A 23,743-nucleotide genomic window follows, 5' to 3' on the forward strand; every position below is an offset into this window, starting at 1 on the left:
ACAACCAGTGGGACCCCTGGATGATCAAGATACAAAAGGAGCGCTTAAAGATGATAAAGTCATTGTGAAGAAACTAAATGGATTCTTTGCTTCAGTCTTCACGGCTGAGGATGTTAGGGAGATTCCCAAACCTGAGCCAGCTTTTGTAGGTGACAAATCTGAGGAACTGTCACAGATTGAAGTGTCACTAGAGGAGGTTTTGGAATTAATTGATAAACTTAACAGTAACAAGTCACCGGGACCAGATGGCATTCACCCAAGAGTTCTGAAAGAACTCAAATATGAAGTTGCGGAATTATTAACTATGGTTTGTAACCTGTCCTTTAAATCAGCTTCTGTACCCAATGACTGGAAGATAGCTAATGTAACGCCAATATTTAAAAAGGACTCTAGAGGTGATCCCAGCAATTACAGACCGGTAAGTCTAATGTCAGTACCGGGCAAATTAGTTGAAACAATAGTAAAGAATAAAATTGTCAGACACACAGAAGAACATAAATTGTTGGTCAAAAGTCAACATGGTTTCTGTAAAGGGAAATTGTGTCTTACTAATCTATTAGAGTTCTTTGAAGGGGTCAACAAACATGTGGACAAGCGGGATCCAGTGGACATAGTATACTTAGATTTCCAGAAAGCCTTTGACAAGGTCCCTCACCAAAGGCTCTTATGTAAATTAAGTTGTCATGGGATAAAAGGGAAGGTCCTTTCATGGATTGAGAATTGGTTAAAAGACAGGGAACAAAGGGTAGGAATAAATGATAAATTCTCAGAATGGAGAGGGGTAACTAGTGGTGTTCCCCAAGGGTCAGTCCTAGGACCAATCCTATTCAACTTAATCATAAATGATCTGGAGAAAGAGGTAAAAAGTGAGGTGGCAAAGTTTGCAGATGATACTAAACTGCTCAAGATAGTTAAGACCAAAGCAGATTGTGAAGAACTTCAAAAAGATATCACAAAACTAAGTGACTGGGCAACAAAATGGCAAATGAAATTTCATGTGGATAAATGTAATGTAATGCACATTGGAAAAAATAACCCCAACTGTACATACAATATGATGGGGGCTAATTTAGCTACAACGAATCAGGAAAAAGATCTTGGAGTCATCATTGATAGTTCTCTGAAGACGTCCTCACAGTGTGCAGAGGCATTCAAAAAAGCAAACAGGATGTTAGGAATCATTAAAAAGGGGATAGAGAATAAGACGGAGAATATATTACTGCCCTTATATAAATCGATGGTACGCCCACATCTTGAATACTGCGTACAGATGTGGTCTCCTCATCTCAAAAAAGATATACTGTCACTAGAAAAGGTTCAGAGAAGAGCAATTAAAATGATTAGGGGTTTGGAATGGGTCCCATATGAGGAGAGATTAAAGAGGCTAGGACTTTTCAGCTTGAAAAAGAGGAGACTAAGGCGGGATATGATAGAGGTATATAAAATCATGAGTGATGTGGAGAAAATGGATAAGGAAAAGTTATTTACTTATTCCCATAATACAAGAACTAGGAGCCACCAAATGAAATTACTGGGCAGCGGTTTAAAACAAATAAAAGGAAGTTCTTCTTCACGCAGCGCACAGTCAACTTGTGGAACTCCTTGCCTGAGGAGGTTGTGAAGGCTAGGACTATCACAGCGTTTAAAAGAGAACTGGATAAATTCATGGAGGTTAAGTCCATTAATGGCTATTAGCCAGGATGGGTAAGGAATGGTGTCCCTAGACTCAGAGGGTGGAGATGGATGGCAAGAGAGAGATCACTTGATCATTACCTGTTAGGTTCACTCCCTCTGGGGCCCCTGGCATTGGCCACTGTTGGTAGACAGGATACTGGGCTAGTACTAAGAAAATCTCATCCTAAGCCAAGGAGTCAGAAATATCAAAGACAACAGCAATATACACAACTTGTTTTTATAGCTATATATATGGAAATTTTAAAAACAAATGAAATACACGTATAGTCCATCTTCACCCAAAACTGCACAGTCGGGGAGATTTTGTAATAAGACAATGAAGTAGATGGCTATTGTTCCCCAGGACAATTGTGTCTTGAAAGGAGGAAGAAGAAGCTTCAATTAAAAATAAGGAATAAACGTCTCAACTTCTCATACCGGTAGTTTATCCTGTAAAGTACAAGCTGAAGAAATTTTCCTATTGTGCTATTGCAATCTGAGCATCAGATAGGGAAAGGCTTAACAGGTAAACTTCACTGTGCACCACTAACAAGGAAGAAAACAAGAAAAATATGAAGAAAACAGTCTCCAAAGACCAAAAAACCCACAAAGTAATTACACATTCTGGCCAGATCCTCAGCTGTTGTAAGTCACCTCCATCCCACTGACATCAATGGAGCTATGATAATTTACTCCAGTTGATGGTCTGCCCTCTATTTTCAATAAACATTTGCATTCCTAAGCCTTTGAAAATTACCCAGCATAAAATAGCAGTCTCCTGGGTGAAGGGGTATTGCCAGTCCAGGTGTCTTTATGTCCCATGCTATCTTCAGGCCTACGTGCCAATCAGCTGGGTCTCTCCCTTCCACATCCTGTTCATTAACTTTGTCACTTGCAGAACCTAAAAAAGAAAAAGAAAAGAGAAATAAAAAAAAATAAAAAAGAAAAAGGCAAAGAAATGAGGTAGGATTAGAACCACACAATACAAAAAAGAATTTAGTAGAGCAAACCCAAATATGTTAGGTATGGTCATAAGCCACTGAGCCTAATTTTCCATTGCCCTGCACCTCATAGAGTCACTGATGTCAATGTAAAGTGAGTATAAAGTGGGTGTAAAACACTACTAACCCAAAATGTATACATGAGGCACAGGATGATGGAGAATCAGGACAATAAAGTCTGGCACCACATCTAAAATTTCCTACAGTTCTGGGATGATTGGATCTGGGGGTTTGGTTTTGTTGGTTTTTTTAAAATACAGATTATTAAAACTATAGTAATATGCTTACCAATATTAGAGCGGAACAATGATACCACATATGTAAGAAGAAAGAAATTCTAAGATACTTTGAGCCAAGGATTTCAAAGCACTTTAAAAACAATTAAACTTGTTTACATGTTATTAGTTCTAATTTTACCAAAGCATAAACTAAGGTTCAGTGAAGTTCAAGTGACTTCTATAAAGCCACACAGAAAATCAGCAGAGTTGAAGAGATAATCCTGGAATCCTATCTTGCATCCTCTTCTCACATTATTAGACTATTCAAACATGTTAGAGAGGACAACAGTCAATGAAGATTCTGTACAATCTAATCTTCATGTGGTTGTCTTATCATTAAACAACACGAATGTGATAAACTAGGAGAAAAATAATAATCCAGTGCAATGAAAAAATATTTGGAGCTCAATCTCTCAACTAGAACTATTTTCAGAGGCTGAGTACAATGCAGTATTAAGTGAAAGATACAGTCTGCATTTATAATAAGGTATGTGGAAACTATGGTGTAATAGTTTAATGGCTGATGTAACAGAGCTTTTTGTCAGGGGGAGGACGTAGCTATTAATGAGCAACTGGTACTCAACTACCATCAATGGCTAGTAATAATCAACAATTGTATGTTGCCTAATTTTTAAAGAATCAATAATTACCCATTGGTTGAATATATCTATTTCACTGCCATGACAAATACACATTCAAGTCCTAATTTTTGTAGACTTTAAGCTTAATTATTTTTAGAACATAAATACTAGAAAAAAGATTTATAACTTTCATTATTCTACACACACTTACAGAGTAGTGTTGACCTCATGCCTTCAGAATATTCAAGTCATTCATCACATGTGGCTACTACAGTGTTTACTTAGTTGGGGGAAGGCATAATAGTTAATAAAATTCTAATAATTTTCCAGATGATTTAAATTTTGCTTAAATTCTGGAACCAGGAAGAAAAAAAAAGTAAATATCCCAGAGCCCAAACCTGATGTCTTTGTTTACTCAGGCAAAACTCCTATTATAAGATCAGCCCCACAATAGTGCCCCTCACTATTGTTCTTCTCATCCTGCTAAAGATTTGGCTCAGGATCAGTGCACAGCTCTAGGCTGTTCCATCAAGGAGCACACAAATGAGAAAACAACAGCTAGCAAATACTCTGAGAAAAATCAATACTAAAGTCTTTCAGGGGCTTTCATATTTTCTGCCCTGTTCAGATAAATCGTAACTTAATTTAAGAAAAAATGCTTTCTGAAAACTGCAAATAGGATGGCTTTCAAGGCATTTTTAATGCAATACATCATGGATATTATAAAAAGAGGTAACCTTTGTGGGTTAACTCTGTCTGTTATGCTGCTTTCCCATTCACTTTGGCAGCAGCACTGTTCACAATATGGCACCAATAAAATATAGAACTACAATCAGAGACAGCAATTTCAATCAAAGTTTCCTGGGGTCTCCTCATAAATCCAGCACCTTTGGAATGTGCTCGTTAAAATGACTTAGTTTTTTGCAGTTTGATAAAATTTTTATTGCTTAAGTACAGAGTTCAAATGTAGCTCACAGACTCCCTTTCCCTATGTTCCCAATGAATGCACCTAATAATTATCTGCAGCAGTTGAAACTTATTACTCTTACCATGTTATTCTGGAAACAAATGGAAGCAAGCTGCTACTTGCTTCTGTCAGTTATGCCAAAGTGATTTTAAAATAAGGCTTCTCATCATTTGTGGCATATCCCTACGTTAGCTGGCAAAACTTATACATAGGGAGAAGTTATAATAAAATCCTATTGTAACCTCAAGCAGCAATGAGGCCATATATTTGTTTAGACAAGTATAGTTCCGGTTTAAGTTAAAACATTTGGAGGTTTCAAGTTCTACAACTAAACTATAGGTATTGTAATCATATGGGTCTTTCATATACATAGCACCTTTAATACAAATAGACCTTAAAGAGATTTGTTTACTTTGGAACAAACTATACAGAAATTGCCAAATTTAGCAGTACTTAATAAAAACAAAGCAAAATTCCCATTGATCTGCTTAATAAAGGACTGCAGAATCTGGCCCTCAGGTATTAGTTTGCTCACATCCAAAATGAAATGCTGCCACTATGTAACAAGCTTACAGCAACACTCCTCAACAGTTTGGACGTACAGTACCTACCCAACCGTAATTAAAGAGGATGTTGTGATAGACAGAACATAGTAACTGAAGTAGAATTTGGCCAGAACACCAGGCTTGATGTCCCAGTCTGGTATTTCAGAGGTATTCTAAATCCCAAAATCTTGAACCTGCCTGTCACAGCTTGCCCAGAGCAAGGCAGTTCATGCAAGGAGCTCCTTCCTAGTCCTTCAACAGTTAATTAAAGTTCGACTCAAATATTGGCCACCTGAATCTTTGAACCTCAGAACAAAATAACCAGTTTGTCACATTGCTTCAGGTGAAGGTACAGAGGATGGCTAAGCCCTGATCAGGACCTGGGGTTCTGGATTAGGACCAAGGGATCTCCCCTCCTGTCCAGCTTCACCCAGCACTCCCCCACAGAAGAAGCAGGCAAGCCTTCTTATCGCTCTTGTTGGGTCCTGATTGGCTACTGCCCCTTCCCAGCCCTTCTAGACTCTGGAGGACCATGTCTTATTGCTTCTGTCAATACCACAGACTGAATGTTAGACAGTGCTTGGAGATCTGAACTCATGGTCCCTCTGACACTTTTTTTTCAGGTGGGATGTGTCAGGGTGGCCACACCCCAAGCAGGAGACGGAGAAGGCCAGACACATTACATCACACTGCCCTTATGATTTTGGACCCAGAACAATGAAGGGCTTGTTTTTCTAGATCTAGTTTAGTTATTGGCCCACCATGGAGGAAGTCTTGCAAAGACAGCTGACTTTGAGAAGTTTCTTTGTCATTTTGGGCCAAACAGAACAGTTTGAGAGATTTTAGCACTTTCAAACCCAAGTGCTCCCTGTTTTAACCTTGAATTGGAATGCCAAACCTAATCCTAAATTGAATCCTAAATCAAACCTTAACGCCATGTCTCATTACTTATAAGAAATATCAGTGCCAACCTATGCAGAAAAACAAACTCTGTAATATTTGGTTTGCTGTTAACCCCAACTGACAGCTCTCATACAAAGGCAGAACAAAGCATTATGCTTGACAGAATTATTTATTTCAGTTTTTAAGCTGTGCCCAGCCAGAGATTTGGGCACTTGTACATTGTTTCATGAAACATACAAAGTTTAATCAATTACCAAAATATAAAATCCCTCCCTGTTCCACTCAAGCTGAGACTCCACTATCACCCACTATTACCCAATCAGTTCACTTTCCCACAAAAAGCCCAGGAGAAAAGATTTGCTTTGCAATATGAATTAAAGGTCAACAAATCTAGCCCCTGCAGGACCAATGCCAATGGTGACATCCAGAGTAGAGGACTTTTCTTAAAAATAAAAGATGCCCCACCAGCAGCCCTCCCCCACTCAAAGGTACTCAGGAATCAAACCATATTGCACACGTTAAATTGGACTCAGAAATCAACTGGAAGCCGTGACAGATCATGCAACACTCTGAATGAGAAACCCCATTCAACAGGTGGGTAGTTTTATTCTTCACTATCTGAAGTTTCAGTGGTTGTGGTAAAGGATAGCCCCATATACAGCATATTACAATAATCCAATCTGGACGTCACAAAACACATATTTCTGTGGTTTGCACCCTGGCCAAAAACTCTTTATAGTTCAAGATTCTTTATAGCTCAACTGATCTAACTTGGACTCTGACGTCCACCACAGGCGCTCTAACCATCTTTTTAAAAAATGATTCTCTACAAACAATATACCAGTATTAACAAGGATGTCATTTAAATTTTCAATTCCAACTGGGATTTATATATACAAAATTCAAGGGATTTCCTGAAACTGCATTCTTATCAATTTGTCCCTTCAACAGAAGTCACAATTTTCTCCCAACAGTTAGTGTCTGAACATATCAGGCACAAAAGCACTACCAAAAATAATAATAATAAAAAAAAAATTGGGGAAGTTCTTTCATCTCTAAATGGATGCGGGAGAGAAATCTTATTTATATAAACAGTGATGCTGGTGAGAAAAACAGACCAACACCTTTAATTCAAATAAAGATTTAATATTAACATTATGAAGAGCTGCTATTAACTTTTCACAAGTATATCATTGTTATAGACAGTTATTAACTTGTTGAAAAGTACTCAACAATTGCCCTAAACCTACCTGAGAAAATTACCTCTAGCTGGTTAATGTCTACGAGTAATGACCAACTTCTAGCAATTATTGCATAATTATACAATTCACATACAGAAATGAGCATGTAGCTACATATTCAGTGCCAGGCAGTGAGGAAATATTTTTACATGTGGCATTTCTTTCCACAGTCAATATCTAGAACATATTACTGATATTAGAAACCACTGACAACAACTGCTTTTATGTTGTACAAATAAATTATTCAGTGTCCATTAAATAGCAAATAGAGGAGATTACTGGTCAATTATAAATCTTTAGGATCATTCCAATTGTTAATTATTATTAACCACTGAGGAAATGGTCAATGTTGCATCTCAGTTTCTTTTCCCACTATTGTAGAAATGATGGGGCAGCTATTAAGTTTAGCAAAGGGATGTTTCTTTTAAAAACATGAAAAACACAAATTTTACTTTATGAAAGTAAAAAATAATGGTTCCTTCAAAATTAGTCTTTACTGCAGTTAATCATTGGTTTTGTTAAACTGTTAAACATTAACCTGTCAGCTAACAGATCCAGCCGTTTATTACTCCAAGAGATTTACACAGCAAGCAGCTCTTATAGGGCAACAAGCCAAACAAAATACAGTAAAGTATACAGGAGAAAACTGTTTCTTCAACCTCTAAACCAGCCTGTGAAAATCCCACGTAAATGAAAGACAGTGAATTAGGGTCATTGCATGATTTTCCATGAGAAAAGGGTTAGACTCCTTGGGCTAGAGGACCAATGTGGGCCTAAAGGAAAAACCTCCTTGCAAATCACACTCTTTTCTTGGGTTGTTTGTTTAACTACAATTATTTCAGGCAGGTCCATAATGAATTAGGGATATACAGCCCTTATTGGGGGGAGGGATAGCTCAGTGGTTTGAGCATTAGCCTGCTAAACCCAGGGTTGTGAGCTCAATCCTTGAGGGGGCCACTTAGGGATCTGGAGCAAAATTGGTCCTGCTAGTGAAGGCAGAGGGCTGGACTCGATGACCTTTTGGGGTCCCTTCCAGCTCTATGAGATAGGTATATCTCCTTATATTATATTATTGTGCCTCTATTTTGGAAAGCCACACCAACTTTTCTACAGAGCCAAAGGAAAATGAGTAAGTCTTGTTCATTATATTAGTGGTCCCATGTGATGGGAGCTCAGGATAGCATCTTTTTGGTAGACTCAACACTATACTCCTGGTATAGAGTTGGTTGAAATTCAGAATTCCTGTTTCACAGGAAATTCCAAACACTCTAAAAAAATCCATTCCAATTTATAAATTTCCTGTTGAATAGGAATTCCAGAAAAAAATATTTTGAAAAATTGAAAATTTTGTTTTGAATTTGACCATTTTTTATTTTTATATTTTAATGTAATTTATATTATTTTGAATGTATATTATTCTTCAATTCGTTAACAATTGCTACTCCAATTAGCTGAGTAAAATATTTTGCTGTTGTTATGAAACTGTTAGACCTGTTGAACAAGAAAATAAGATAAGCACTCAATATTAATTGAAGTAGCAGCTATTTTTAATATCCTTGTGTTAGCCTGGAATTATTTTTCTAGGATATTAAAAGCAGCTGCTACTCTCATTAATACTGATCAAAGCATCAAACTATTTCATTATAACATCAAAGAAGAGATACTTTGAATAAGAAAATAAGATAGTATAGTAGAGCATTTTAATTAGAGTAGCAGATGTTTTAATAATTTTTAAAATGAAATATAAAAATAAAGTTTATTAAAATATAAAATAAAATAAATACAGTTATATTATATACCTTTAAAGCATTACACACAAATTTAAATTTCATTTAAAATAAAAAGCCAGGTGAGCCAGGCAGCCCAGGGAGCTGGGCAGCGGACTCCCTGCCTCTCAGGGCAACCCCCTGGTGAGCAGCCAGGAGCCTGGAAGCCCTGGCTTGGCAGCAGCCTGCCAGCTGGTCTGCTGAGGAACTGGGATCCTGGGGTAGCATCAGAAACCTGCCTAGTTCCGGTTAGAATTTCAACAAATTCAATAAGTTCTTGTGGAATGTTTCAATTCTGTTGAATCAGCATTTTCTGGTGGAAAACTGTTCCATCAGCAAACTTCCAAACAGCTCTACTCTGTTTCACTCTTCTAGTAAATACACACCAAACACTAGCTGGGACAATCAGGCTTGTAATCAGTAAAATGAGAATTGGTTTTAAATACCAATAAGGAATACTGACATACAGTGCGGCAGCTTCTGTTTAGGAGATTGAGAATGGAAATACAGTAAGGAGATGTCTATTCAAGAACCTTCCAGTGACTTACTGTGTGACCCTCATCATATTACTTCTTCACCTCTCAGTACTTCAGTTACCACATCTGTACAATAGAGATGGTAATACTTGCCAACTACAGCAAATTGCTGAAATCTACAAATGAAAAGTGCTATAGAATTGTGAAGTATTGTCTTATTAATATTGATAGACTTATCAAAATTTTTCACAGATCACAACTGCCAGCAGTTGAAAACTATAACTAGGAAAATTACAGAAACAGTTCTTTTAAGTTGTCTGATATCTTTCGGACAATGAGAGCTTCTTGGATGGAGAAGTCGAAAAAAAGTGTACATATTCAGCATTAATTGACAACGTTATTTGCTGCTTATTTAACCTTTTAAGAGTAGTAACTGTTTTTAAAAGTTTACCCATTTCCTTGGATTTGTGAAATTAAATGCTTGGGCTTTTCCTGTATACTATGTAGCTTTACTGCCAAGAAATTCAATAAGACTACTGACAAACCATACTTAGTAAATCTGGACAGGGAGACACTTTTGTAACAGTGTAATGCTATCACATACCAGTGCAGTAAAGGTCATTTTATGCAAGGTATTAAGTGCCTCCTGGCAGCTGCTGAGTGCCCTCAACTCCCACTGATGTCACTAGAAGATAGTGGTGTTTGGCACCTATCAGGAGGTGCTGAGCACCTTGCAGAATCAGGTCCCAGTTTAGTAACATTTCCATCTTAAAAAAAAAAATCATTTCTTGTCCTTCTGCATATTGTCTCCAGTTAAGCTATACTCCTTAGATTTCCAGGTCCTGCCAAGAGATCATTATTAACACATGTGTCAAAGTCAGGCTTTGAGATGCATTGGAGAAGAAAACGTACAAACTTAAAATCTGAAGTGATCTTCCCATTTTTAAAAAGTACAACGATAAAATGGTTGGTATGGTCATGAAAATGGCTGATATTTGGAAGTTTTCACCTCTACTTTTAAATCCTTTAATGATTTTTAATTCTAAGCAGAGCCTTTCTTTTATACAGCTCACATTTTTAAAAAAAGTAGTAATATTCTCGCACAATGATTGGTTAAAACCAACAGAATGTGTGCTAACAGTCTATATTACACTAAAAAACAGGTTAAAAGAATAAAGGGTCTGTTTTCAACCAAGGAACTCTTTTGTATTCTAACCCATACCTTGGTTTGGCCTTTGTAGTGGTTTTAAAACATGGGATGATCTTACTTATCCTATGTGCTGCACTCTGTGTAGGCACCATTGGGTAAAAGAAGAATCCAGAGGCAGCTTTTAATTATAAAGAAATGCAAGACCTTTTTCTTTATGGTTAACTCAAATATGGCTGAATATAAAGGGCCCAGTTTTCTCATCCACTTCCACAAGTAGGTTTACATTAACGCAGAGATTGTTTCACGCGTTATGAGAGTGCATGAACACTTCCGCTTTGCCTCATGCTTGTGGTTTGCTTATTTAAATGGGTGTGTTTGTAACAACCCAAAATAGAGTGTTAATTTACTGGACATATAAGTATACGGCAGGGGTGGCCAAACTTACTGACCCTCTGAGCCGCATATGCTAATCTTCAGAAGTTCGAGAGCCGGGGTGCGCCTGCTAGGGCTTGGGGCTTCAGCTGAAGCGGCGAGACCCCCCGACCCCACTGGGCAGAAGCCCCTAGCTCACACCCCGCCACAGGGCAGAAGCCCCAAGCTCCCCCTCCCCAATCTGATAGGTGGAGAATGTGGGGTTCTCCACGAGCCACACAAACTGTAAAAGCTGTACGTGGTTCGTGAGTTGCAGTTTGGCCACCCCTGCTATATGGTATATGTATACCATCCATATCATATATACAACTGGGGTGACATTTAGAAACATACTTTCATAAATAAATCAGCTTTGTTAGGTAATCCAGAAAAAAGTTCCTTATAAACATGGGCAAATGGGATACTTGGACAAATGGGATACTTTTATTAGCAGGGTGTACGTAGGGGGCGGGGGAGAGAGAACAACTCCATTACAATGTAAATGTTATATAATAAGATGAGGACAGTTTAGGACAGGGGTCGGCAGCGTTTGGCACGCGGCTTGCCAGGGTAAGCACCCTAGCGGGCCAGGCCAGTTTATTTACCTGCTGACGCGGCAGGTTCGGATGATCACAGCCCCCACTGGCCGCGGTTCGCCGTCTCTGGCCAATGGGGGAGGCGGGAAGCGGTGCGGGCAAGGAATGTACTGGCCGCAGCTTCCCGCCGCCCCCATTGGCCCGGGACGGCGAACCGCAGCCAGTGGGGTCCGCGATTGGCCGAACCTGCCGCGTCAGCAGGTAAATAAACTGGCCCGGCCTGCTAGGGTGCTTACCCTGGCGAGCCGCGTGCTGAACGTTGCCGACCCCGGGTTTAGGATTTTACATGAAGCGAGAAAATACAAATAAAAATACCAGCGGCTGTCTATGCACTATGGTCCTGATCCAAAGCCCACTAAGTCAATGTGAGTCTTTTTACATTTCAAAGGGTACAGCAAAGCCCATAGTTTCAGTTTCTAATTATGAACTTGCAATGGATCATCAGCATCTAAAAATCACATAGATTAGCTGTCTGTATTCTATCATTTGTGCCTGCAAGACTGGATGCCATTTTTGAAAAAAGTAGCCCTCAAATTAGATGCTGAAAGTTATCCAGCCTTAGTCAGAATTACCGTATGTACTTTAAACACACGCACACACACACACACACACACACACACACACACACACACACACCTTTTCTGTTTTCAACAGAGGACAAAGAGGCAAAAGGTATTTTAAACCATGAAAAACTGATAATTTTATTTTCATTGCTCTAGAACTATACATTTTACATAATTCACATTATGCTTGAATAGATTTTTTTAATAGAAGAGCCTGTATAAAGTGACATAAAACAAGTATTTACAATGGAAATCCTATCAGACACCCCTCCTCTTAAGTACAACAGTGCTGTTGAGTTCCAAGACAATGTAACAGTACAGCAGGCCTGGGCAAGAATTTATACAGTTCCCTGTAAACATAAGAATACCTTTATATAAAGCCAAGCCAGCATGTTCTTTGCAAAGAAAGGACAGTAGTAAAATCAGCATGAAGCAGAGCAAGTCCATATTTGACAAATCACTCTACTAAAGACAGTGATGTCAACTATAATAAAACATTTTACAGACTAGAAATATGCACCTGTGGGAACCTGGGATAGAGATTTGACAGATTTTGTTTTCTTGGCTCTTTATCAGCAAGTTAATTATAGCAACTTTTCAATCCACTTACAAGTACTATACATAGGGCCAGCTGCAGTAAACATAGGTATATTTTGCTTGGGTAAAGAAAGGCAGAAGTGACAGTAGTGCTTACACATAAAAAGATAATGTTAATTACTATCATATATTCAGAAACCAGTGGCAAATCTAGACTAGCAGGCAGGTTTGCAGGTGTGTATGCTCACACAGTAAAACGTAAAAAAGCTTCAGGGCATTAAAAGATTTAGACCAATTGCCAAATCATATTGTGCTACCTCCCCACTACTCACCTTCACAGCTGTAACTGTACACAGCTACTGTTGACCTTTCAACCAGATTCTCATCATGGTGCCAGCTCACTGCCATATTCCCCATTCCAAAATAAGGCTCTTGTTTCAAGTACGGCATTTGTAGAGGATCCATATAATTCAATAAAGTCAAGTTATAAGATGTTCTATACTTCAGACTGGTGCAGTCATTCCTTGGTGTATAAAGACTGCTTTGATCTTCTAAGAGGGACCCCTTAATAAAATTAGAAAAATCCTGTTCTCTATCTGTGACAGCAGTATCTTCAGTTTCTTTGGTCCCAGATAAATTTGGTTCTTGCAAAGCCTGGACTGCTTCTATATTCAAGTAGTCATTAAGTTTGATTAAAGCTTTACAAGCTGTAAATAGTTCAGGATGGCAATATTTTATTTCATAATCCTCCATAGGCCATGGAACAGTAAATAGTCTTGTGTTCAAGTATTTGTAAGTGCATCCTGGGTTTCCAATTAATATACGAGATACTGGTGTAAGAAAATCTTTTTCTTTGATCCTAACAAGATCTTGGAAGAAACAATTATGTTTTTGCAAGATCAAAAAGGCTTCTTGCACTATGTGATGAAGTTCTTGGGGTATCTTATCAGCTTTCCTGAGGAGGAGTTTGGAATAGCTGGTCTTCCACTAAAAAATAAATAAATAAACAATTCATTATTTTTGTAAGAACCAGAACATATTTTAAATATCCAGGTATGTATTTTTAAGGCTATGCTCATATTCACTACAAAGTAAATCTAGAATGTGATGCAATAAGGAAGACATACTACTTTATATTTGTTTAGTACTTTAACGTTATAAGGTACAAAACATACATACAGCATCTCTGAAATACATCAGCCAAGTGCGAAAGCACATCAATAGAGGGAGGGAAAATTTTGGACAAAGACCACAAGGTAAGGAAGCCACATTGTAGATAGAACGCTGGCAAATTGGATCAGTTCCAATATTGACCTCAGGACTCTTACACTCCAGCTTAGTAGGGAGAAACAACCAACTCTGGAGAGACAGGGGCAGGGAGGGGAAAGGGTGACTACAGCTGTGCTGTGCAATTCCTTAATGGTGATGTGAGCAAAGCTTTGTAGCATTACTCTCCTGTATAATTCTTGCAACATTTTTATTAAGGTGATAGGAGCTTGTGAAAGGTGTCAAACTGACGACCCCATTGTCCTGTTCAGTTAGTGAGTGTTTGTGCCATTTATGATTTTGGCCACCATTGTTTGTTTTAGGGAGGTTAGTAAGCACAAATGCAGAGGTTTCCCCTCCCCACCACATTTTTATGGGTCAGACTCTGTGGTTAAGATCTGCTTGTCATGCAGTAGTGTCTACAGCCACGCAGTAGTGAAACTGCTAGGGCAACTAGTGTTACATACAGCATTCCTGCCAACATAGGTGCATAGTCTACCATTAGATAACAGCACTTCTAAAAGGTTCAGATTTGTCTTAAAACAATTTAGCGCAGTTAGAGGGTGTGTGGCACAACATGTGCAGTAATCTGTACTATGTACATTTTCAGTGTGTTTCTAGTTCTTTTTCAATGTTGGCATTTTCTAACTATCAGTCCAAAATCTCTTTTAACATGTAAACTAGTACTTAGATACCACTGTGGTGAATGTATATAAATGCCTATGTTGAATGGATAGATAGGATGTATTAGGTATACACTGGCAACAGCCAACTGTTTGGAGTACATTACTTGGACACCAACCCACACGGAATAATGTCCAAACCAGAAATATACACATATGTATAACTGATGCTTTAAAAAGAGCCAATTTCACAAAGCTGAAAACAATTATGAGCCAAATTAGCTAGAAGAAAGAATTTGATCAAAAAAATTTGAGTAATAATAATCCTTAGCTTTTTATCAGTAGGTCTCAACTCACTTTACAAAGGAGTTCAGTATCATTACCCCATAGTACAGAAAGGGAAACTGAGGCACAGAGGTGAAGCATCTTGCCCAAAGTTACCCAGCAGGCCAGTGGCTGAGCTGGGAATAGAACACAGGTCTCCTGAATCCCACTCTAATGATCTATCCACTAGGCTACACTGCTTCTCCATGATAATTTTATTTGATACCTAAAAATGCACAATAGAGAAAGAAAGCTACACTGGTTAAAAAACCAACCAGGCTTAGGGGAAAAGTGAATGCAACTATACAAAAAATAAAATAGATTTCTCATCACGAACAAATGAAAAAAAGGGGAAGCTGATAGCAATGAACATAAATCAGAAGCTTGAAATTGTAGAAAATTGATTCAAGAAGCAAAAAAGACACAAGGGCCAGCAGAATTAAGGTCAATAAGGAGTTTTTAAAAATATATTAGGAACAAAAGGAATCCTAACCATGATACTGATCCATTGCTAGATAGAAATGGTACAATTGTCAATAATGCAGAAAAAGCAGAAGTGTCCAATAAATATTTCTGTTCTGTATTTGGTAAAAACCCATGTGATACATTTATATCATGATGATGATGATGAAATACTTTCTATTCCACTAGTATCTCAGAAAGATGTTAAAACAGCAGCTATTAAAGACAGACTTTTTAAAATCATAAGGTCTAGTTTACTTTCATCCAAGAGTTTTAAAAGAGCTGGCTGAGGAGCAACTGAACCAGTAATGTTGATATTCTATAAATCTTGGAATACTGGGGAAGCTCCAGAGAACTGGAAGAAAACTAATGTTGTGCCAATATTTAAAAAGTTTAAATGAGATGACCCGAGAAATTATAGGCCTGCCAGCCTGATGTCATTTCAGGGCATTGTAATGGAATGGCTGATACAGGACTCAATTAATAAACAATTAAAGGAGGGTATGTAATTAATGCCAATCAACATGGGTTTATGGAAAATAGATCTTGCAAAAATAATGTAATATATTTTTGTTGACATTACACATTTGGATGATAGAAGTAATCATGTTAATGTAATATACTTAGACTTCTGAAAGGCATTTGACTTGGTACCACATGACATATTAATAAAATAGAACAATACAACTTTGACATGCCACACATTAAATGGATTAACAACTGGCTAACTTTTAATTTTAACTTGTAATTTTAAAAGTGGAATCATTATCAAGCAGCTGTGTTTTTAGTTTTATATTCTACAAAGATAGTGTAGGCCAAGAACCAATCTAACATTTTTATCAATGACCTGAAAAAACAAAATTATTTCTGATAAAGTTTGCAGAGGACACAAATTGGGGGAGTGGTAAATAATGAAGAAGACAGGTCATTGATATTGAGTGATCTGGAGTGCTTGATAAACTTAGCACAAGCTAACAATATGCATTTCAATACTGCCAAAGGTAAAGCCATATCTCTAGGAACAAAGAATGCAGGACATACTGGTGGATTCTATCCTGGGAAACGGGGACTCTGCCAATTAATTTCAATTTTCACCACAAGAAAGGAATACAGTGCAGTTAAATTAAATCTTTAAGGTTATCAATCCAATGCACTAATAATTGGGCTGACCATTTGTAGAATAGGGCTGTACCTCCATCTCGTTTTTTTCCCTTTTATCAATCCAGGCAAAAATTAGCATGTCGTTCTTTATTAATAATCTAGTCACATTTTAAATGCATCCTTACATAACACTTAGAGCTTCGAACAAGAGAAAGTACATGGTTGCTTCTTAAAGGAACACTATTTTATTTAGATTTATAAAATATGAAGAGGTATCCATCCCAAGCTATAAGCAGCCTTGTATAACTTAATTTGCACAACACATAATAGGCTGCTTGTCCTACTCTAAGGGAAAAAAAAACAAATATGCACAGCTGACATGATAAAATAAAATAATATCCCTTCTATATCAGTTCATTCCTTTCAAAATCCCTGGGAGAAAAAAATTGGACCTTGACATTGCTGCGGTTGCTACTGGATGTTAAATGATTGCAAATAGGATGGGAGTTGGACCATAACACAAGCTCTATCTAAGGATTTGATCCACACTGTGAAAAAAGTTTGTGAACCCCATTACAGAGAAAGTGTCAGTCCATTATCTTTATATTTACTCTGCTGAAAAAAACAAAACAAAAGCCCAATCATTGCAGTCCCTCTTTGAGACATGTCAACAGTTGAGACCATTGCTGAACACTAAACTGGAAGAATGCTAGTTACAAGAGGGAATGCACAAAAAATACAGTACTAGTATAGCTGGGTTAAGCAACACTGAAAAATATTCCTCTCAGGAACTGTAAGGTTATGACACCCATATAAATAAAGAGGAAATAATACAGTAAAATTCATCAGCAGCAAAGTTTTTTAAATTATTTTGTGCAAATATTTCGATGTATTATTTGAAACACTCTGGGATTCCCATTCTACTCCTTGCAAACAGAGTATAGGTCTGAGATGCATCTTGCCTACCTAAAGAGAAGTGACTGTAAAGTATTTAAGGCCTGTAGAATGAACTGTTATCCTGGAACTGTGGGTAAAATTCTAAAAACACTTAATCGCAACAAAAGCACTTAAGCAACATGGATTTTTGTTTTGAGAACAGGATTTTTGTTGATATTCCTGACCTGTGCCAAAGTTATTCAGTTTACAAACAGCACTTTTTGAGTGAACACATCTAGTGGGAAAATGTGGTAGAGAGTTTGATCAATATCCTGCATTTTTTGCATGTAGAGACTGAAAGTTTTAAATACTAGGGAATGACTGAACGGTTGGTGGGTTGTTCATCTTTGCACTGTGTGTGTGTTCAGTGTGTCTCTCTCCATTTGCATTTACTTTATATTCTGCTCCAAATTATGGTCTTAATTGGATTAGTTACAGACTTCCTACCTCCAGGCCTTGGTGTTTCTCATTCTGACAATTTAACCCTATTCACCCTTGGACAGAGGCTGCCAGTTCACTTAACACTGCCTTCACTGGTCCCTGCCACCAAAAAAGGGAAGAGCCCATCAAACAACTGGGTCTAGCTTACTATTACAATCTTTGGGCCAGAAGATACATCATCCTCTTTTTAGCCTGAGTTCCTGCTCAGCCAAGGAAAGAGCCTCTGTCTCCTGCCTGAACCAACAACAATCACATTCACAACCACCTTTCCATCACCTAACCATCAAAGGTATATCTCAGAATCGGTTCTCTACCTAACTATATTTCCATCTTCTGTCTCTCCAAGTTTAAATGGTTAAACTTGATTTTGTAACTTGCTATTAAACTTAGGTTTTGAAAATCATGTGTTATTAACGAGTTGAAATAGAAAGCATCCAAAGAACGCTATTTTAGCAGTAACAATGGGGTTGCATTAGATACTATCTAACTGATTAATAAACCATGACACTATTGGGTGGTACACCTCTACCCCGATATAACACTGTCCTCGGGAGCCAAAAAATCTTACTTCGTTATCGGTGAAACCGCGTTATATCGAACTTGCTTTGATCCACCGGAATGCGCAGCCCATCCCCCCCCCAGAGCGCTGCTTTACCGTGTTATATCCAAATTCATGTTATATCGGGCCGGGTTATATCGGGGTAGAGGTGTAATTGTTAAAATTAATTTAATATATCGTATGCTAAAAGTTTCACATGACTATCCACAAAAATTCCCAAGGAAGCATTTTTTTAAAAACTGATTTCCGTGGGAACTGCAAGTACTCAGCAACTCTGACAATGAGTTGAGCTCAGCTGCTTGGAGAACAGAGCAGCAGCCAAGACCCAAAGAGCTAAGAAGATGACCACTTCCCCGCTTTCCTGGCACATGTGGGGAAGGAGACTCTGAGCTGGGCCCCATGAGCGGCTTGAAAAATACTGTGAAAAACATCATTCATAATAATCATTACTGAAAATAATTATTGAGGAATTTTATGTCAATGAGTATTTTCAACTCTGGGCTGTGTGTGTGCGCGTGTGCATGCGCATGAGGATGGGAATGAAGGCTATTTCATGGAGATAAAATATTTAATGCTACTACAGAATCTAGGGGTGCTTGTTGTAGTATTTACTTCTTGCCACAAAATCTGATCCCATTGTGCACGGGTATATAAGGCTCTGCAAATAAGTAATGCTTAAGGAATAAATTAACGCTTTAGTAGTTCATTTGTGTGGCATCACTGCTGGATTTCTTTGCACAACTTTAACATAAGAGAAGCCCAAATTAGACTTTTATATTAATCAATAGCCAAATCACATGCATCATCATTACAAATTTAGGAAGGCGCTGTATATTTTAATACAGTTTTAAAAACACCATTAATCTACTGAAGTTGTTACATGAATCGCACGAGTAAAGTTTCAGGCAAAGAAATAACAAACAAAGAGAGGATGGAATTAAACAAGAATCTGCAAAGCAATTGGAAGTCTGAAAATACACATCTGAAAGGAAGATGCAGAGCTTATTCAAACGCACCAATATTTCACTCTCCTTTTAAAACATGGAGGTAATGTGTTCCACATTTTAATGTCAGCCAAATCAGAAGCATGTTACCTTTGGCTTGTGCACTAAGATTACATGCTTAAAAACTATTTTATCAATATTTCTTACATGGTGTCTTTAGAGTTCTACCCTAAAAAGCACACACTGGTATCTCAGAAGAAAACAGGAAGTGGAAACATATTTTAAACATATCATCTGAAAATATTGTTTGGTATTCTTTAAATCTCCAACCAGCTGTCATGCTATGCCCTGCACAAGGAAAGCATTAAGGGATCAGGAAACAGGGTAAACACTGAATTCTTATTGAACACCACCATGTTGGTTGAAAAGAATCATGTCCTGTATGCTGTCACTCTTACAGCAGGTGTTAAAGGTCAGTTCGTATTGATGCTGCTAGTAGTAGTTATGGCACTGATAACTTCAGGAATGAACATGAACATTCTGTGCTCAATTTTTCATATGTGTATTACATAAACAGTATTTAAAAATTAGCCATTGTGGCGTCTAACACAATTTGTTTTCAAGAGACAGGATAACCCCACCACTAAAGCACCTGACTACAGCTGTAAACCAGTGAAGAGGTCCCCTGATAAGCAAGTTGACACTTATATTTTACATCATGAGATGTTATGTTTCATTGAAGACATTTGGGAAATCCTCTGATTTATTACTATGATTTTTTTCTAGTGTTTTTCTCAGATGCTGTTCAGTATTTGATTTCCAAAAGGGACATTGCTTGTGGTCCCATTCTAAAATCCCTGATCGGGAAAAATGCCCATTGAAAAGGAAGTGCAATGGAAGTACTTTTAAAGTAGGGACTTCGGGTCTGTGCTCAGAATATATCTTCCTGCCTGTAGGCATGCAGCAGCTTTTGAATGATATTCTACCTAACCCTCCCAACATCATTTTGTTCAAACCACATTGCTCACAAGTGGGGGATTCTTAAGTAAGACAGGTGATTCAAAACAAGGAAAGCCATACAGACTAACCTACAGTACATCATCATGCATTTTGTTTTATTTTGGGTATGTCTTCACTACCGGTCGGATCAGCAGGCAGCAATCGATCCAGCAGGGATCGATTTATCGTGTCTAATCTAGACGCGATAAATCGATCCCCGAGCGCTCTCCTGTCGACTCCTGTACTACAGCTCGGTGATAGGCACAGGCAGAGTTGACAGGGGAGCGGCCGCAGTTGACTCACCATAGTGAAGACACCACGGTAAGTAGATCTAAGTACGTGGACTTCTGCTACGTTATTCTTAGATTGATTGTTTTCTATAGTCTCTCCCTTTTTTCCCATTTAAGTACATGTAGGAACTATGGAAATAACATAAGTGGTAGGAGGGGAACTTTGTGACATCCACAGCAGCTATTTAAGTAAGAATTAAAATTCATATCATGGTTATTAAATGAAAGGTGTTTGTGATGTTTATTGTTACCACGTATATGTGCAAATGCACATGCATGCACACACAAACTAAACAGGAGGCATATTTTATGTACATACATTGCAAACTTACTCAGTATAATCCTTCCAAGGCTATAACAGTTCAGTTGTTATCTCACCTTCTGGCAATCAGTTCTACCCATGTTCATTTGGTGCTTGATCGAACGCCCACTGATGTCAATGGGAGACTTCCAGTTGACTTCAATAGGCTTTGTGTAAGATCCTTGATCTTTTCAATAGCACTAATTACTTTAATTTGGTCTAATATGATTGCTTATCTTCTTCCCAAAGCCTTTCCACCTGTATGGATGCTGTGAGACTCCACGTGGCAGCCTCAGCTCAACCATGTCTTTCCCGGTCACCTCTGCAGGGAAGGGCTAGGGAAGTGTGGAGGACACACAGCTAGGCTCAAGCTATCAGGCCCAGATGCTGGTATAAAAGGAAATGGAAACAGACAGTAGGGGATGTAACAGGATCAAGGAAGGAGAAAATGGTGATTGGCTCGGACCCTAAAAGGGGCAAGAACTTTCACTGAACGTTGGTGAGACCCTGGAAAGTCTGTTTGCTGTTTTGGTTTGGTTTGGGAGAAGGACGCTAACAAGAAAAGCGCTCCATAATAGTGCTTTTCTTGTTGGTAGCGAGTTTGTCCACCATGTGTTTTATTACTATTTATTATTTATATTACAGTAAAGGCTCCAATAGGATCTCTGTCCCATTGTGCTAGGCACTGTACAAATATGTAAAATAACAGACAAAGCCCCAAAGACCTCAAAACAGATGAGAAAGACAAAGGAGAGAAGAAAGGAAATATTATCATCCCTTTTTTACAGATGGAGAGTAAGGCACAGAAAGATCAAGTGACTTGCCCAAGATCACAGAGGAAGTCTGTGAAACTGAGCCAGGAGTTGAACGCAGACCACCCTCTCTCTCTGCAATGTGGAAAGCTGCTGTCTTAAAATTCTTCTTGTCCATGAGCTCCTGCAAAAAAAAATACCCTCCCTTCCTGCAGCACAAGACCAAGGCTGTTTTTTTTGCTACTATATGCATCTTTGTGCCACATGTCAATACAAGAAAGTTGACACGGCTGTAATGTAGGAACTCTTGCTATAGTTGTTCAGGCTAAGTAAGAGATTCCTTTTTATGTCTTTCATCTTACTGAATGTGTTCCAACCTCGTTTGACTGAACTTACAATTCTTTCCACATGTTTTCTATTTGACCTGAGAAAGGTCCAAGATACACGTAGCAGTATTCTTCTAGCTCTTTAATGCTATGCCTCTGTATACTAATTTGGTTTAGTTATGTGACTATTGGGCCTGTTTTAGCTTTCCTTAAATTTCATTTGAGGCATGCATTCTGGCTTTTGTAGTTCAGGTTCTATGCCAGGTTTTAACCATTGTGTATTGTTTGTGACTAGAATTATAAGCATAATTAAGCCACATATTCTAAATCTCATTTTTAAAGACTCTTCATCTCTGCCAAATCCAGTCTACAGAACATGTTCTCTATATGATTTAAGTCATGAAGACCTCTGAAAGAACAGTGACTCTTGGTGCTCTTTTTACTCCAGTCAAGCATGAGATATTGCAAATCAACGTCATACAATTCATTTGACCACAAATTACAAGAAAACACAAAAACAGAAAGTTCTTTATATGTTATGTGAGCTTTTACTTTAAACAAAGATTAAAAAGGAGACTTTTAGAGCTACCATTTACAAGTGTGAACTAAAGATCAAATGATAAAATCCTGATCCTGTTGAAGTCAATGGCAAAACTCCCATTGACTTCAGAAGGATTTCACACCAAGGTTCCTGATTCTGCTCTGTCCTGAGTGCTGAAGAATCTCACCCTTCACTTCATACACCAAGATCCCACCTATGTCAGTCCTCAGAAAAGAATTAGAAGAAGTGACATTTTAGTCTTGTCAGCTCTAATAGTGCACCAGTAAATAAAGATTGGTTTGCTGTTTGATAAGAATGCCCAATCAAGTTTACTATAAATAAGGTTAAAAATAAGATACAATACCAGTTGGTGGAATTCGGCATCTCTAGGTGTCAGATATGGAAGCCAACTCTCTCCAAGTTCTTCAAGAAGCTTTTGTTTCTGTTAAAAAAAAAAAAAAAGTATGACATGAAATTAGTCAAAGAAGCCAGCAGCAGTTAAATAATAAACTAGTTGCATTAGGAATATAAAAAGTATAGAAAGTTAGTATTGTTTCACTAGCCAAAATTTAAGAAAACACATCTTAAATAAACAAGGAGAAGTAGATGCAACCTCATCTTAATTGAGTTTCCCCAATTTCAGTTGAGTAGTTTCAGAGGATTAAATACAGTACTTTTTGGTATCCTCAGTTCTTCCTTAGGAGAATCTCCCTTACTATACTAAAAAAGTACACTCATCCTTAAAGGTTCTGCAGAACTTTGCCTGGTTTAAATGCTGAATCTTGTTTATTTCTTTGCTTTTCTTTGTTTTCTGCTTCAAATTCTGGGTTTAATGGATGTAAACCCTCGTGTACCCCAGGCTGTGGTTTAATAACAAACTCTAAACAATCCTGAATTTTGTTTTCATATAGTGTCTGTTCGTTCCCGCCAATCAGAAAAGAAAAGGAAACTTCGTCCTCTTTACCTCGTCTCCAATCCAATCTTCCAACTTGACTTCATATGGACCAGGAAATCTGCCTGCCCAAGGAAATAGCTTCATATCACAGTTGTGGCTCATAGTCATCTACCACCTGACTGTAAAAAGAAGAGCTTCCCTCTCCTTTTCCTTCTCATGTTTTTTCTTTCATCTTTGTTTTTTTCTGAGTGGCTGGGGCAATTAATTTGACAGAACTAACAGCTTTCTGAGTAA

At 38.0% G+C, this 23,743-nt stretch overlaps 1 protein-coding gene and 1 long non-coding RNA gene across 13 annotated transcripts in view; one reads left to right on the top strand and one right to left on the bottom strand.

Moving 5' to 3' along the window:
• Nucleotides 1–23,743, bottom strand: part of FTO (FTO alpha-ketoglutarate dependent dioxygenase) — a 332,418-nt gene that overhangs the window by 245,094 nt on the left and 63,581 nt on the right. For 6 of the 12 annotated variants that reach the window (XM_065567027.1, XM_065567023.1, XM_065567025.1 and 3 more), the window contains exons 1-4: nucleotides 23,519–23,632; nucleotides 22,919–22,996; nucleotides 13,022–13,676; nucleotides 2,432–2,575 (exon numbers count right to left, since the gene is read on the bottom strand). In XM_065567027.1, coding sequence (XP_065423099.1) covers nucleotides 2,432–2,575; nucleotides 13,022–13,676; nucleotides 22,919–22,996; nucleotides 23,519–23,617 — 976 coding nt within the window. In that variant the 5' untranslated portion in view covers nucleotides 23,618–23,632. Of the gene's footprint in view, nucleotides 1–2,431; nucleotides 2,576–13,021; nucleotides 13,677–22,918; nucleotides 22,997–23,518; nucleotides 23,633–23,743 lie in introns of those variants that run through there. The other 6 variants (XR_010592539.1, XM_065567030.1, XM_005289788.4 and 3 more) reach the window with 1 other exon arrangement.
• Nucleotides 7,984–23,604, top strand: LOC122173920 (uncharacterized). Its single transcript, XR_006174960.2, has 3 exons — nucleotides 7,984–8,319; nucleotides 17,905–18,131; nucleotides 23,466–23,604. It is a non-coding gene; the product is annotated as an uncharacterized LOC122173920 (long non-coding RNA).

Source organism: Chrysemys picta, chromosome 14 (genome assembly GCF_011386835.1).
Source record: "Chrysemys picta bellii isolate R12L10 chromosome 14, ASM1138683v2, whole genome shotgun sequence".
In the NCBI taxonomy this organism is placed as follows: Eukaryota; Metazoa; Chordata; order Testudines; family Emydidae; genus Chrysemys; species Chrysemys picta.